Here is a 16,343-nt window from a genome sequence, read left to right on the forward strand (position 1 = left end):
GTCATCCGCAAATTTAATAACTTCGCAATTTGTTCCCGCCTCCAGGTCATTAATAAATATATTGAACAGGAGCGGTCCCAGCACCGACCCCTGCGGAACTCCGCTCGTGACCCCATGCCAGTCTGAGTAATGGCCCTTCACTCCAACCCTCTGTTTCCTGTCTGCCAGCCAGTTTTTGATCCATCGGTGGACCTCCCCTTGCACCCCGTGTCTCCACAGCTTTTTAAGCAGTCTTTCGTGCGGTACCTTGTCAAAGGCTTTTTGAAAGTCAAGGTAAATGATGTCAATGGATTCCCCTTTATCCACCTGTCTGTTTACCCCCTCAAAGAAGTACAATAAGTTTGTGAGGCATGACCTACCCTTGCAGAAGCCGTGCTGGCTCGACTTTAGCTGTCCATTGTTTTCTATGTGTTCACAGATACTGTCCTTAATCAGTGCTTCCATCATTTTTCCCGGGACCGAGGTCAAGCTCACCGGCCTGTAGTTCCCCGGGTCCCCCCTTGAACCCTTCTTGAAGATGGGTGTGACATTTGCAATTTTCCAATCCTCCGGGATCTCTCCAGTTTTTAAGGATAGGTTACATATTTGGCGAAGTGGCTCTGCTATTACGTTCCTTAGTTCCTTGAGTACCCTTGGGTGAATGCCGTCCGGACCTGGCGATTTGTCGCTCTTTAGTCTGTCTATCTGCCTGAGGACATCCTCTTGGCTTACCTCTAGTTGGACCAGCTTTTCATCTCGATCCCCATTTACGATGTCCTCCGGTTCCGGAATATTGGATGTATCCTCCCTCGTGAAGACTGACGTGAAGAACTTATTTAACCTGTCTGCTATCTCTTTTTCCTCTTTTACCACTCCTTTTTTGTCTCCATCATCCAATGGCCCCACTTCTTCCCTTGCCGGTTGCTTCCCCTTCACATATCTGAAGAACGATTTGAAGTTTGTTGCTTCCCCCGCCAGTCTCTCCTCATATTCCCTTTTAGCTTTTTTAACCACACGGTGACACTTCCTTTGGTGTTCTTTGTGTTCCTTTTGGTTGTCCTTTGTTTGGTCCTTTTTCCATTTTTTGAACGATGCTTTCTTGTCACTTATCGCCTTTTTCACTGCAGTTGTTATCCACGCTGGGTTTTTTGTCCGGTTTTTTTTGCACCCCTTCCTGAATCTGGGGATGTACAGGTTCTGTGCCTCTTGCACCGTGCCCTTGAGTAGGGACCAGGCTTTTTCTACAGACTCCATCTTCCTTTTGCTACCATTGAGTTTCTTTCCCACCAGTTTCCTCATGCCATCATAATTCCCTTTTTTGAAGTTGAGTGCTGTCGCTGTGGATCTTTTCACCTTTGATGGTCCAATTTCCAGCTTGCACTGGATCATGTTGTGATCGCTGTTTCCTAGGGGTTCTAGAACCGCCACCTCCTTTGCAGGTCCCCCTAGTCCATTGAGGATTAGGTCTAGAGTTGCATCCCCCCGTGTTGGTTCCGTGACCAGCTGTTCCATGAAACAGTCCCTCGTGGTTTCCAGGAATTTGGTCTCCCTTGTGCAGTTTGAGTGTCCAATACTCCAGTCTATCCCAGGGTAATTGAAGTCTCCCATCACCATCACGCTTCCGCTTTTGCATATCTGCCTCAGCTCAGCCTCCAGGTCCTGGTCGAGTGCTTCCGTTTGTCCAGGTGGGCGATAGTATAGGCCCAATTTTATGTCTGCTCCAGCTCCTCCAGGTAGCTTAATCCATAGTGATTCCAAGTCGTCCGCCCTTACTGTTGTTTCTATCCTGGTTGAAGGTATGGAGTCCTTTATATAAAGCGCTATTCCACCACCCTTCTTGTGTGTCCTGTCCCTCCTGTAGAGTTTGTACCCTGGTATGGCCACATCCCATTTGTTGTCGTCAGTCCACCACGTTTCTGTGACTCCTATTATGTCCAGGTCCTTTGTATTGGCTATGACTTCTAGTTCTCCCATTTTGGCTCTTAGGCTCCTAGCATTAGTGTATAGGCAATTTAAGTCCTGGTTGTTTGCCTTTTCCGCTGGTTTTCCTCGTGGTTTGGCGCCCCTGCCAACCTCCTCATGGGTTGCCAGCCCCGGAGCTTTGTTGTGTTCATCCCCATCCTGCGGTGTGTCTATGTTGTCCTCAGCCTGCTCCCCCATGTTTGGATGTCCCTCTGGCTCCTGTTGCTCTCTCTTAATTCTGCTTGCTAGGTTCGTTTGTGCATTTGCTCCCTGCATTGCGTCCCTGTGTCCTTTTCCCAAAAGTTCCCTCTCAGTCCCGAGCCCTCTTTTAGAAATTTCTGGTTCAGTATCCTTGTTTGATACTTTGGTCCGATGTGTCGAGGTCAGGTCGACACCTAGTCCCTCTCTTTCTCTCTCATGTACCCCTCCCACTTTCACCTAGTTTCTCTTTCTCTCCAGTAATCCCCCACCCCCAGCCTTCACCAAGTCTCATTTTCTCTCATGTACCCCCTAGCCAGAAACATAGCTAGGTTTTGATGTTGGGAGGAACAGACCTTTTGTAAAATAGGTGCCATGTGAGGCTGCAGGCCCAATTTGCCATTTCATTTAAAATCTGGGAGAGTGGCTGCTCCCCTTACACTCCACCTAGCTACGCCTCTGCTCCCAGCCTTCACTCAGTCTCTCTTTCTCTCTCCTGTTTCAATCTCTCATGTCCCCCAGACTTTCTTTTACCTGGCACAACTCTGGCTTCCTTCAAGCTTGATTTGTGCAGTATAGGAAGTTTGGAAGCTCTCAGATCTCTTGCACTGTACACCTCAAGCTTGAAGAAAGCCAGAATTGTAGCAAGGAAGACAGAGTTGTGCAGTTTTGATGCAGCCAAATTCAGATTGTATAGCAGCACTTGGAGGGCTGTGTTCTGGCCTTCAGGCCATAGGTTGGACAAGACTATATTAGACCCATTGTCCTAGACCAACTGACCCATTAGCCATCATGTATTTTAGACCAATTGTCCATTAGATGAATTGTCATTAGACCAATTCATTGGGGACCCTTTCTAATCCACTTCTGGAAACTATTGAAACCTATTCTCTTTCATCTTCACTATGGATCGTTTCACATTTATTTAAAAATTTGATATACCGCCTTATCAAAATTCAAAGCGGTTTTACATAATATATAAAAACAAAGAGTAGAAAGGCATACATTAAAAACAAATTATAATTATTAAAACAGACAGTCAAACACATAGACGAACATTAACTTACCGAAACAAAATGAAAAAGGGTAGAAATACATTTGTGTAATGAAAAAGAGAGGGAGAAGGATCAAAACAAAAGGGAGGGAACAAAAAATAAATAATCTAGCACTTTGTAGAAAAGATTAAAATGAATAAGAAAAGCAAGGAACGAAGTTCCATTACAGTCCTTAAAAGGACTATTATACTCCAAATGCGTCTTTAAAAAGAAAGGCCTTCAAGCTACTTTTAAATTTTATCAAGTGATGAACTTTCTCTTATATAATTTGGTGCTGAGTTCCAGATGGTAGGGGTCGTAACAGAAAAGATATTAGTATGCATGGTGCCAATGTGTCTTAAAGAGGGAATGGATAACAGGTTACTTACCGTGTTATCCAGGGACAGCAGGCAGCTATTCTCACGCGTGGGTGACATCATCCATGGAGCCCAGATGTGGACAGCCTCGCAAGCAGGCTTGCTTGTAGAAAACTCAGAAGTTTCGAGTCTGCCGCACTGCACATGCACGAGTGCCTTCCCGCCCAGCACAGGGCACGTCTCCTCAGTTCAGATAGCTAGCAGAGAAGCCAACCAGGGGAGGTGGATGGGTTGTGAAAATAGCTGCTTGCTGTCCCTGGATAACACCTGTTATGGTAAATAACTGTGCTTTATCCCAGGACAAGCAGGCAGCCCATTCTCACATGTGGGTGACCTCCTTTAATGTTGCACTTTTCTTTCATGATTGTAGTTCTTCCCCACTCTCCTATTGTTTGAAATAAGTCCATATGTATCAGTGTTTCGTTATGATGCTTGGTTTTTACCTAGCATCCCTTGTTTTAACTTGTATTTAAATAATTTTAGAGTTTACACCGCTTAGAATACCGATTAAGCGATTTAAAAAGATTTTTAATAAACTTGAAACTAAGGCCATTAGAGAAACCAGGGAACATTAGAAATAAGTAGTAAAGATGAAATGATAATTTTAAACCCTGGATGCCATCATCGAATTTTGATAAAGACAATGGCCAAACTTGTCCATGGTCCTGCCCTCTCCTCCAGGAGGTACAGTAGCATAGACCCTGGAAGGATGACTCCTCTTCAGTGAAGATTCCACAAGAAGGGATTGATGAGATAGTTGGGAGTTCTCAAAGCCCTTGCAATGTAGAGTTCTATACCTGGATTCCAGCTTGCCTGGAACAGCAGGGAAAGCATAAGGAGTGTCCAGGTTTCATTTGAAAGTCTGAGACAGAAGCCTGTTAAGAGAAAGCTTGAGAGACTCTGCAGGAGGTCGAGGCATACTCATTTCCTCTAATTACTCTTTAGAGTACTTTGATCCAGCGTCCAATTTAAGGTCCAGGTCCTCAGCCTTCTGACAGAGGAAGGAGGAAAAGGGCAAGTGATCCACCAGAGCATGGCCTCAAGAGGGACTCGATGACCTCGAGTGGAAAACGAAGGCGAGGCCTCTCTGGAGTATTGGTATCCCAGTGAATAGGCAAACTGGAACGGGGCATTGGAATCAGCTGAGCCCTCGGGTTCTGCGATCGGTGTCCTCGATCAAGGAGTTGGAGGCCTCGAAGAGCTGCTAGGCCTGGACGAAGTAGGCTTCTCTCTGGAAGAAGACCTGCGCCTCAATGAGGGCCTCGACCAGCGACAAGAGTGCTGCCTGGAACAGGTCTCGTGTGAGGTCGAGACTTCGCCCTGTGCCTCAAAACGGGCAATGCCTTTGGAAAGAGCATAGAACTGGAAGCTGTAGATCGAAACCCCATAGGCTCAGTGGTTTGGATCGAGGAATCTCGAAGCACACCCAAAGACTCGACTCCTTGTATGGAGTGTGAAGATTCCAGTCGAGACACTCGCAAAGACTCGACTCCTTGCATAGAGTGTGAAGATTCCAGTCGAAACACTCGCAAAGACTCGACTCCTTGCATAGAGTGTGTAGATTCAGCTCGAAGCACAGGCAAGGACTCGACCTCTTGTGAGCCTGCTGAGTGCTCAGGCTGGACTGCAGAAGGCAGAGTCAAGGGAGGACTGTATTTGCTCAGTAACTGAACAAATTCCCGCTCTAGAATGGTCTGGATGATAGCCTGCAATTGTGGATCCGAGTCTGAAACTGGACCACTTGCTGAGGCTAAAGGCTCTAAGGTGGCAGAAGAAGCATGCTTCGACTTGGAGGAGTGATGCTTGAGGACCACCGCCAGAACCGTCTGCTGAGGTATCTGACCTGAGGGAAGCTCAGGAGAAGACTTGACAGATTTACTCGCGGTCGAGGACTTTCCAAATGAGGAAGGTCTGATGAGACTTGAGGTCGGAGTTGTGGAGGCAGGAGGACATCTTGCAGCAGGCTTGACCAAGTCAGAGGTCGAGGGTAGAGCAGGGATGTCCATACTAAAAATCTTCTCCACTTGAAGTTGATGACGTTTGAGGCTACACTTCTTGAAGCCCGTGACCGGTTGGGACATAGAAAGAAAGATAGCCGCCGCAAAGTCGAAGCCTACAGGCTGAGGGAGTGCGGCAGGCCCCGCCAGTCAGCTGACGAAAATAAAACTTTTTTTTTTTAACCATAAGAACATAAGAAGTTGCCTCCGCTGAGGCAGACCATAGGTCCATCCTGCCCAGCGGTCCGCTCCCGCGGCGGCCCATCAGGCCCATTGCCTGAGTAGTGGTCTATACCTATCTATACCCTTCAATCCCTTTTTCTTCTAGGAATCTATCCAAACCTTCTTTGAAACCATTTAATGTTTTCTTGTCTACAACAGCCTCTGGAAGCGCGTTCCATGTATCCACCACCCTCTGAGTGAAAAAGAACTTCCTAGCGTTTGTTCTAAACCTGTCCCCTTTTAATTTCTCCGAGTGCCCCCTCGTACTTGTGGTGCCCCTTAAATTGAAAAATCTGTCTCTGTCTATTTTTTCTATGCCCTTCAGGATCTTGAAGGTTTCTATCATGTCTCCTCTAAGTCTCCGCTTTTCCAGTGAGAAAAGTCCCAACTGCTTCAATCTGTCGGTATATGGGAGATTTTCCATTCCCTTTATCAGTTTAGTTGCTCTTCTTTGTACTCCTTCAAGTACTGCCATGTCCTTCTTGAGGTACAGCGACCAGTACTGGACACAGTACTCCAGATGCGGCCTCACCATTGCACGATACAGCGGCATGATGACTTCCTTTGTCCTGGTCGTAATACCCTTTTTAATGATACCCAACATTCTGTTTGCTTTCTTTGAGGCTGTGGCGCACTGCGCCGATGCCTTCAGTGTTGCGTCTACCATCACTCCCAGGTCTCTCTCCAGGTTACTGACCCCTAGCGGTGTTCCCCCCATTCTGTACGTGAACATCGGGTTCTTTTTCCCCACGTGCATGACCTTGCATTTTCCTATGTTGAAGCTCATTTGCCATTTTTCGGCCCACTTTTCCAGCTGCGTTAGATCCTTTTGGAGATCTTTGCAGTCTTCCCTGGTTTGAGTCCTGCTGTATAGTTTGGTGTCATCTGCAAATTTAATGACCTCACACTTGGTTCCCGCCTCTAGATCGTTTATGTAGATATTGAACAGGAGCGGTCCTAGCACCGACCCCTGTGGAACTCCGCTCGTGACCCCTTTCCAGCCTGAGTAATGGCCCTTTACACCAACCCTCTGCTTCCTGTTTGCCAGCCAGTTTTTGATCCATTGGTGGACCTCCCCTTGCACCCCGTGGTTCCATATCTTCTTAAGCAGTCTCTCGTGTGGTAAAATAACTAAAAGAAAAACGCAGCGACCCGGTAATAAATAAAATAAAACACGAGCCGCGGTGAGAGAAGACAGGAAGCGAACTAAGTTCAGTGCAGAGCGTCAAAGACGGACTTCTTGGCTCCGCGGAAAACTGAGAACAGAGGAGATGCGCCCTGTTCTGGGCGGGAAGGCACTCGTGCATGCGCGGTGCGGCAGACTCGAAACTTCTGAGTTTCCTTCAAGCAAGTCTGCTTGCGGGGCTGTCTACATCCGAGCTCTGTGAATGATGTCACCCACACGTGAGAATAGGGTGCCTGCTTGTCCTGGGATAATACTCATTTTCTTTGTTCTTTGCCTTCAATGATCTTTACTTTCCATGGGGTACTTTCTTTTCCTCCCTCTTATTATATATCTCCGTAATGTTAGTGATGTCTTCTCTTATATGCTTAATTAGATTGTGAGTCTTTTCGGACAGAGAGAGTAGCTCAGTGCCTATATCTAGTATTGTAAATCGCTTAATACCTAAGTTCAAGCAGTATATCAAATGAAATAAATCCAGTCCAATCCACTCATTTCCATCACTGGTCCTAAGCAGCTTAAAATAAGATCACACACTATCTTAGTTGCCGAATTTCAGACCATTCCTCAAGCTTCACAAGGTCCATCTTCATGTTTTCCACACCATCCCACGCTGCTCCTTAATCCCCTTTTTGCCCCACATAGATTGAGTGTGAGCACACCAGGACAGAGAGGGAAAAATGCTTGAGTATCTTAATGTAAACCATGTGGAGAGGCATAATCAAAAGAAACGTCTAAGTCCGTTTTGGGCCTAAGTCGCAAGTTGCCCAAAGTCGGACACAGGAAAAGGTCCATTTTCGAAAAATACGTCCAACATTTTTTTTTTTTTTTCTTTTCGAAAATCGTCCAACTATACGTCCAGCCATCTGATCGTCCATCTTTATATCCCATTTTCGTCCAAAAATTGGTCCAACTCACAAACGCCTAGAGAAAGACCTTTTGGGCGCAGGAGAGGCAGGAAAAGTGATGGACTGCACACCCAGACATGGCACCAGAGTAGTGGGGCACCTTACAGGGCACTGCTATGAACGTAACAAAAAGGGTCCCACATAAACATCTCACTACAGCTCCCTTATAGGTCATGGTGAGCCCCCCAAAACACTCCCAGAATCTACTAGACCCACCTATCTACCACCCCAATAGCCCTTATGGCTGCAGGAGCCACTTATATAGCAGTACAAAAAGGTTTTTTGGGGGGTGCACATTTTTCACCATGAATTCAGTGATTAGAGTGGCTTATGGGCCTGGGTCCATGGTTCATTAACCCACCCCTAAGACCACTTAAGCCACCTCTATGCAGCTCTACTAGGCTTTCTTATGCCAAGTTGCCAGGTGCTGATATTCTGGAGGCAGATATGTAAAGTTATTACGATTTTTATGGTGGTGGTGGGGGGGGGGAGGGGGGTCAGTGATCACAGGGGCAGTGTGTGGGGGGTCTATACTTTGTGTCTGCAGTTCTTATTTGGTTCTTATTTGGATACCTTCTGTGGACTTAGACCTGGTTTTAGATGGCCTAAGTCACAACGTCCAAATTCCATCTTGGCAGTGTTGTAAAACTTTTGGTTATACATACAGTATGACTAAGTTTAGGATGACCCATGTCCCGCCCAAATCCCACCCTCGACACTCCTCCTGAAAAGCCCCTTTTAGCTGTGGTCGTTAAGCAGCACCGTGAGGGCCTAGGTCATTTTTAAATTCTAAAACCCGGTTTGATTATCGGCACTTGGACGACTTGTCTCACTAATCGTCCAAGTACCGATTTAGGCCGGTTTTAAGACGTTTTTCTGTTTTGATTATGAGCCCCCTAGGCTAGAAGTGGTATATAAATGCTAAAAATAAATAAATATAGATTTAGCCAGTCTCAGCTAAAGGAAATAATAATACTAAAAAATAAAAACAAAATACTGCAGCCAAACTGATCTTCTCAAAACGCAAGTCTGACCATGCCTCCCCACTCCTTGCCAAACTTCATTGGCTCCCAATAATCTCCAGAATCCATTTCAAATGTTCCTGCCTGGCTTTCAAGATCATTCACGGAATCCTGCCTCCTCTTATCCCACTGTCTTTCAACTCCTCCAGTCCCGACTCCTCCAGAACTGCCCAAAGGCTTAAACTAGCCTTCCCCTCTCCACGCGGCATCCACTATGCAGGCAAACTGGGAAAATCCCTTCTCTTCAAAATCACAGGTCTTTGGAACGACCTCACCACCCCGCTGCGGAACCTGAGCTCCCTTCAGCAATTCCGCAAACAACTGAAAACCTGGCTTTTCAGCAAATTTTAACTCTATCCTTCCCCCCTTTCTCTCCCCACTTCTACACATAAGTTCATGTAATCCTTTTTCTTCTTCTCTTGTAAACCGTGTCGAGCTCTATTCTCATGGAGATGATGCGGTATATCAACTTAAGGTTTAGATTAGATTAGATTAGAAAATGGCACAAAACAGTTAAACTGTTTAAAATAGTGGAAGTGGGTAAATAAATATTAATACATAAGAATGCTCCACTTATTAGTTTAAGAGCACTACCATGATAATACCTGAGGCTTTTTTTTTTTCCGTTGAGATAGTGCTCTTAAACTAATAAGTGGAGCATTCTTATTTATTAACAAAACAGTTAAATGCATTATAAACTCTCTTGAATCAACAATTTGTAAAATAAAAAGAGTGTTTAAATGTTTACAGAAAGCAAATTAGGAAATTATTGTATAGTGTTAATTAAGGGTAAGCTCTTCCACATTTGTGCTGCCTGAAAACAAGTGCGGTCCAAAATTTCTTTAAAACCTGGGACCTTCACTAAAGGAAAACGTAGCAAACAACAGTTAGACAAGCGATGTGTACAGTTAGTTGTCGAAATATCCACCACATTAGTAAACAGAAGCCTGGTAGCGTAGAATTTTGCTTCTATTTGGGTTTCTGACAGGTACTTGTGACAGGATACAGGATACTGGGCTAGTTGCCCAGTGTGGTTATTCTTATGTTCTTATGACCCCATAGAATCTAAGGGCCATTATTCAAAATTATTTAAACAGCCAGGAGAGGTGCCTGGCCGTTTAAATCGCCTATCCATGGCTTTACCAGGCATTTTCAGTGCCACTGAAAATGCCTGGTTAGTGTCCAAGCCAAAACCAGCTATTTTGGGGGTGTTCCAGGGGCAGAGTTGGCACTTAGCCGATTAAATGCCAATTTTGAGCATTTAACCAGCTAAGATAACCGCATAAACAGAACCAAATAATACGCAGTTTTTCATCGCTGGTTAAGTGCTGAGTATTGCACTTTACTGGTTATTCTTTCACTGGTTCTGTATACCTAGAAATTCAATGCCCGGACAAGGCCTGACATTGAATTTCTGGGTATAATGCCCAGCAACAGTCAGCAAAACGCCGATTGCTGCCTTAAATATCAAACAGGCCATCTTATATACAACCCAGGCCTGGCCTGGAAGCCAATGAAGATGTACCAAGCAAGTGGCCATCTTGTCATATTTCTTTAACTGAAAAATCATTCTAGTTGCTATGTTTTGTAAGAGCTGCATTTCCTTCTGAAGTTTAATGGATATCCCCAAGTAAACTGAATTACAGTAATCTAGCTGAAATAGAACCACCATTTTCTTTGTACAATGTTTGTAATTTGGAGGCTTGGGGGAGTGATGATGTTTTTCCTATGAAGTGGTAGAGCCCTTCAGTAAGAGAGTTCTGATTACTGCAACTCTGACCCCTCCAGGTCCCTCTGCCAGAGGAGATCCCAGTATCACCAGGAGACACTGAGATTCACCGGCTTGAGGCAGAAGATGTTTCCAATCACCTGTCAGCGTTTCACTGGGAGCTCTTCAAGTGTGTCCATGAGGTGTGTGTCCTTTTGCTGTCTGTGACAAATACCAATGCATATACAATATGCATATTGAACAGCAGGAAGAGGGGAAGCAAAGGAAGGATTTATTTATTTCATTCAGTTCATTTATTTATCACTTGATCCAAAGCAATTTACAACCTTCTTAGAACACTACAAATTATTGTGTTAGAAGAGAATCCAGTCAATATCCAGTCACCAATGTGCTCCATAATGCAAACCAGCTTTTCCACTCTTCTCCCCAACACAGTCTGGATAACAGCTATTGCTCCATCTATCCCATCCCCTTCCCCTTTTGACTATGCTTTCTCTTCTCAGACACACCTGAATTCCTATAAACATCTGCCACGATTTTACCTGTTTCCCACATTGTAAATAATCTGCACAGTCTCCCCTCCACCAGTGCCTCTCCTCCTGGTGCTGGTGCCTCTCCTTCTCTTTGTCCACAATCCCTCCCCCTCTCCACTGGTGCCTCTCCTCCTTCCCCTCGCTGATGCTTCTTCTCCTCTCTGCTTTGCCAACTGGTGTCTCTCCTTTTTCCTCCCACCGGTGTCTCTCCCCCCCCCATACTGGTGCATCTAATCACCCCCCCATGCCAGTGCCTCTCCTCCTTACATTCCATTCCATTATTATTTGTATACCGCATAACCTTATTTAGTTCTATGCGGTTCACAATCTGAGACAATCTCAGGAATTACAACAAAATAATGGGATTGTTAAATCCTGATCATACATTACAAAAATTTATCAAATAGATAAGTTTTCAAGAGTTTTCTGAAATGTTTATACGATACAGCATTGACTTTAAGTTCCTTGTCTCTGACTGCTGCTTGAATCGAGAATATCCTATCAAAGTATTTTTTTTTTAATATCGATATTTCATAACAGAAGGGAAAGTGAATTATATTAAAGAGGTGTTGAGACCATTTAGATAAAGCCAGTTCAAAATGTTCCTTCAGATAATTTGCAGTAAGGCCAAACAACACTTTATAACATAATGATTCTCTCTTCTCCCCACTTGCATACCTCTTGAAAAGTTTGCCAGTGTGAGCAGCATCTTGCACCCCCTACTCGGCCGGCCTTGGCCCCCTTCTGACATCACTTACTAGTCGTGGGACCAGGACGTGACATCAGAGGGGAGCTGAGGCTGGCGCAAGCAGGTGGTGGAATATGCTGCTCGCGCCAACAAACTTTTCAAGAGGTATGTGGGACAAGGATGCTCCTACCTTGGGTGGGTGGGTGGGAGGGATATAGGGGGCGCTCTTATTTTTTGTGGGGCACTCAAGTTTCAAGTTTATTTAAATTTTGATATACCGCTCATCAAATGTCTGAACCGGTTACATAAAAATAAGTAAATAGATTAAAAATTCAAATACAAGGATATCCACATGGATGATCAACAAGATGCAGAAGGGATAAGGGAAAGAAATACAGTACATTAATAGGAAAGAATACAAAGGTTAAACACAGAAGGGGGTATGTGGAGAGGCATAGCCCCCCTATAAGAGGCCATGTGCTGCTGTGGACTATTCATTGTGGCAGTTTCAGCAATGAAATGGCTGCGATGATCCTCGGCCATGATGAATCGTCTTAGACCCCACTGATAAGGTGTACCAAAGAACTGGGGATGTCACAGAAGAGACTCAATATTTTCCATACCTATCTACTGTAGGTCACCCGGGTACTTCTAACAAGCCCTTGTCTACTGATGCCTAACAGCTCATATACTACCTACCTCAGCATTAATCCACTCGCCATCTTAGAGGTAGCCATCAGTAGCTTAACAGTTGCCCTACTTTCCTTTGGAAGCCAGAGTTGTGCCGCTTTGGACGCCAGTTATTTTCCTGCTTGCTTCTAAATTTGACCTGTCTTGAATGCTCTATTTATTTGATAGAACTACCAGCCATTGAGACTCTTGACAAAGGCATAGATGCTGAAACACTGTCAGTGTCGACTCCTCGCAGTGCTACTATCAATAAAGTGAACTTTGAACTTTACACCCGTGGCTGAATTATTGACATCTCATCCTCACGACTCCTCTGTTGTGCCTTGATTGGCTCATCGTTGAGGCTCCTTGGGCTCCCTTTTTGGTGTCTTCAATGTAGGTGAAACACAGTCCATCTGTTGACACCTCTCACCCATAGCTTTGCATATGTTTTGCCCTAGCCTCAATCAGCAGAGACTCTGTTGGGCAATTCAGCATACATAGAATTGTAATAACCCAGTCCTGTTGTAATGAGAGCCCGAGCTATTGTGGCTAGATCTTTTCATGAAAAGTAGGGTCTAGGTTTGTAAAGCTGGTTTTAGTCAAGGCACAAACCTGTTCAGGGAAATGCTTAGGGTTCACCTGTATCCCTAAATCCTTCACCTTCAGTGCCCATGGCAAAGACTGTCTTCCTAAAATAATTTGGCCTTGTGATGGAAGTTTATTTCTGACCTCGAAATATTTAATTTAGCTCTTGCCTCTGTGTGTGCCAGACACATTCAGCCCTTCCAGCACCACCTTGTCCACCTGCGAACTGTACAGACCCTTGGATTCTTTAAGGTGCCCAAATGGGTGTAATCCAGAGAAGAGTGTGCAACTTAATTGATTAACAACTATTGACATTAATTGGCACCTAACTCCTGTAGCACGCAAATCCCATAGCATGCCAACCAGAAAGTGGTATGGCTGTGGTAGGAGCATGGTCAGGTTAGGGGTGTTCCCAAAAGCTGCAGACTATGTTAGAGAATTCTGGGTATCTGCTCCCAATTTGTGTTCCAGGATTTACAGCAGGTTTCAGCTGGCATAAGTCCTTGTGCCCAGGGTTGGGTGCGGGAATCCCTGCTAGGCACTGATCACGGAGTGCCCTTTTATAGATTAGCACTGAGCACTGATTTTTTTTTTTTTTCCTAGAACTTATTTTGTACTGCCATTTACTGAATCTGGCCCAAAATGTCATGGGTACAGTATTAATAAACAGATAATACTGAAACCTGTGATACTCTACTACTTGGAATCCAGGGTTCCGACAGCCAAGCTCTAGGTCTCTGTTCTGAAAAGGAAGACATCCAGCCCCACACTTTCCCCTGATACCCACCACATGAAACTGACAACCTATTTTGCCAAACCTGAAAGACAGTAGCGTAGTAACAGGGGGTAAGGGGTGCGTTCCTCCCCGGGCGCCAGGTTGGTGGGGGTGCCAGCACTTCTCCTTTTTGCCCCCCACCTCTTCGCACTCATCCCTTCACCATGCATGCACCCCCTTCCCTTCCCCTGTACCTCTAGTTGTTCACCGCCATGAACAACAACTTCAGTGTGTTCCTCGTGACCACGTCAGCTCTCCCGCTGACATCATTTCCAGGAAGTGATATCAGAGGGAGAGCCACTGGGGTCGCGAGGAGCATATTGAAGGGAAGAGGTACATGTGTGCGGCAAGGGGGATCAGAGAAGGATTGGGGGGTCAGAGATGAGGGTGAGGGAGGGGGTGCCTCTCACCCTTGCTACGCCACTGACTATATCCCTTATTGAGCCACTTTAATAGGTCATCTGATACCACTTCTGTCCTGTGCATTGTAAAGCCAGACTAATGGTCATCCAGCACAACTTCCTGGTCATAAAATCCAATTGACCCATTCACACCTTCTCTGCTCCTTTACCCAAACAGGAGGCATTACACATTGGCTTAATATAGCATTACCTTGTGTCGAACTTTTTGTCACTCTGGATAGACTTTTCAGAAGTTAAAAAAAAGGTGTAATTCCAGTTTGGATGAATTTTCGAGATTTTAGAAACCAAAGCAACATCAAAGACATGTGCAGTCAGTGGGCAGTGTCTTAATTAAAGTTCACTATCCCTCAGGGAAGAGCATCCACAATAGGCTCCAGGGATGGGGGTGTAGGGGCTAGGATCAGTCTGCTTATATCATTTCAGGGCAATGCACTAAATTACACAGATCATTTGATTTTCTCTTCTTTCTGCTTTCCCCTGGCTGCAGCTGGAGTTTGTGGATTACGTTTTCCACAGTGAGAGGGGCAGGCGGGAGACAGCGAATTTGGAGTTGCTTCTTCAGCGCTGCAGCGAGGTGCAGCACTGGGTCACCACCGAGGTCCTGCTCTGTGAGTCTGTGGGCAAACGAACCCAGCTGCTAAAGAAGTTCATCCGTATCGCTGCGCTGTAAGTGGCTCGGTACTACAGGCGAGGAGCATGGAGCCCAAGCTGGCCTAGCACAGCCCCTCCCCTCTGCCGAGAGGGCAAAATGCTGCTGATTAAGTGGGGAAGGCAAAGTTGTCACCTGCATGACTGCACAGGGCATTAGCCATTTTTGCTGGGTCTATGTGTGATTTGACCCTTGATGCATCCTTGGGGAGCCTATAAGAAAGCCCGTGTATTGTGCAGAGATTCTTGGCGAGAAATCTCCATTGCTTCCCTCCCTTCTTGGCACAGATGATCTTTTCCAAGGAGTGTTGTATAACCAGCTTCAGGGTGGGGGGAGGGGAGTATCATTTGAATGGGAGTGGCTCTCCTGGGAGTGGTTTCTTGCTGTCATTGATCCCAGGAAAGGCATTTTTCTCCAGAGTACTTCCTTACTACAGTTTGCTACTGCTTAAGACCTGTAATGCACTTCTTGAGAGGAGGCACTGTAGACACACCCGATAATGTACTTTGAACCCTCTACACTATTAAAAAAAAAAACCTTACATACATATGTGAACCTGGGCATTGAACTGATAGAATACCATAGAATATCTGAGCTGAGAAAATGAATTTCAGCTCCTCTTCTTTCCCTATACAGGCTTCATGGGCATCACCTTAATATGCAGAATCAATGTTTCTGAAGTTCTAGTGTGATGCAGTGATAATGGGGGTGGGGGATGGATAGTATAGTGTATATTTTAAGTTCCCAGTACACCTTCCCTACTCCTCACCCCTGGTATTGGGCATGTACTCTGTGTGACTCTATTCCTCTCTGTTTCCAGCTGTAAACAGAATCAGGACATGCTGACTTTCTTTGCTGTGGTCCTGGGATTGGACAATGCTGCGGTTAGCAGACTGCGATTAACATGGGAGGTAGGTCAAAGGCAGGACCTGTTCATTTGTCCATTACTACACCACATGTAGAGCCTTTCAGGTCTCCTGGGTCTCTGGTGTTCAATAAGCTGGAGGCAAGCTATGCCCTCAGGACCCTCTCCCAAGTACAAATCAGCCAGTGCAACACTTGATTGAACTGAGTGGCCATGCTGTTTTCCCTTACGCTGCCGCTAAGAATAGATAAAAGCCTACTTTTCTTTCTCCAACACCGAGGATTCTCTGTACCCATTACCACTTGACACCCCATACAGCTAAGGATTTTCTGGGCTTATCCCAGGCTTTACCATTGACCCCCCCCCCCACTGCTAAAGATAAAGTCTTATGAAGCTATACCAGTGATCAAAAGGGTTTTTTCCCCCTAACATGAAAAATGGCCTAAATCTTCTCCAGCAATGGACTTTAAGACACTGTACGTGTGTGTTTTATTTTTTTGCTAGCATTTTGCTCCCTCTGGGCCCAACTAAGCCGCTTGACAC

The 16,343-nt window shown here is 45.5% G+C and overlaps 1 protein-coding gene across 1 annotated transcript in view; it reads left to right on the forward strand.

Annotated features, from left to right (window-relative positions):
• RAPGEFL1 (Rap guanine nucleotide exchange factor like 1) overlaps positions 1–16,343 on the forward strand; it is a 60,345-nt gene that overhangs the window by 30,248 nt on the left and 13,754 nt on the right. Inside the window, exons 8-10 of the mRNA XM_033917312.1 lie at positions 10,671–10,793; positions 14,774–14,952; positions 15,756–15,846. Of these exons, the coding sequence (XP_033773203.1) occupies positions 10,671–10,793; positions 14,774–14,952; positions 15,756–15,846 (393 nt within the window). The remainder of the gene's footprint in view (positions 1–10,670; positions 10,794–14,773; positions 14,953–15,755; positions 15,847–16,343) is intronic.

Source organism: Geotrypetes seraphini, chromosome 13 (genome assembly GCF_902459505.1).
Source record: "Geotrypetes seraphini chromosome 13, aGeoSer1.1, whole genome shotgun sequence".
Classification (NCBI taxonomy): domain Eukaryota; kingdom Metazoa; phylum Chordata; class Amphibia; order Gymnophiona; family Dermophiidae; genus Geotrypetes; species Geotrypetes seraphini.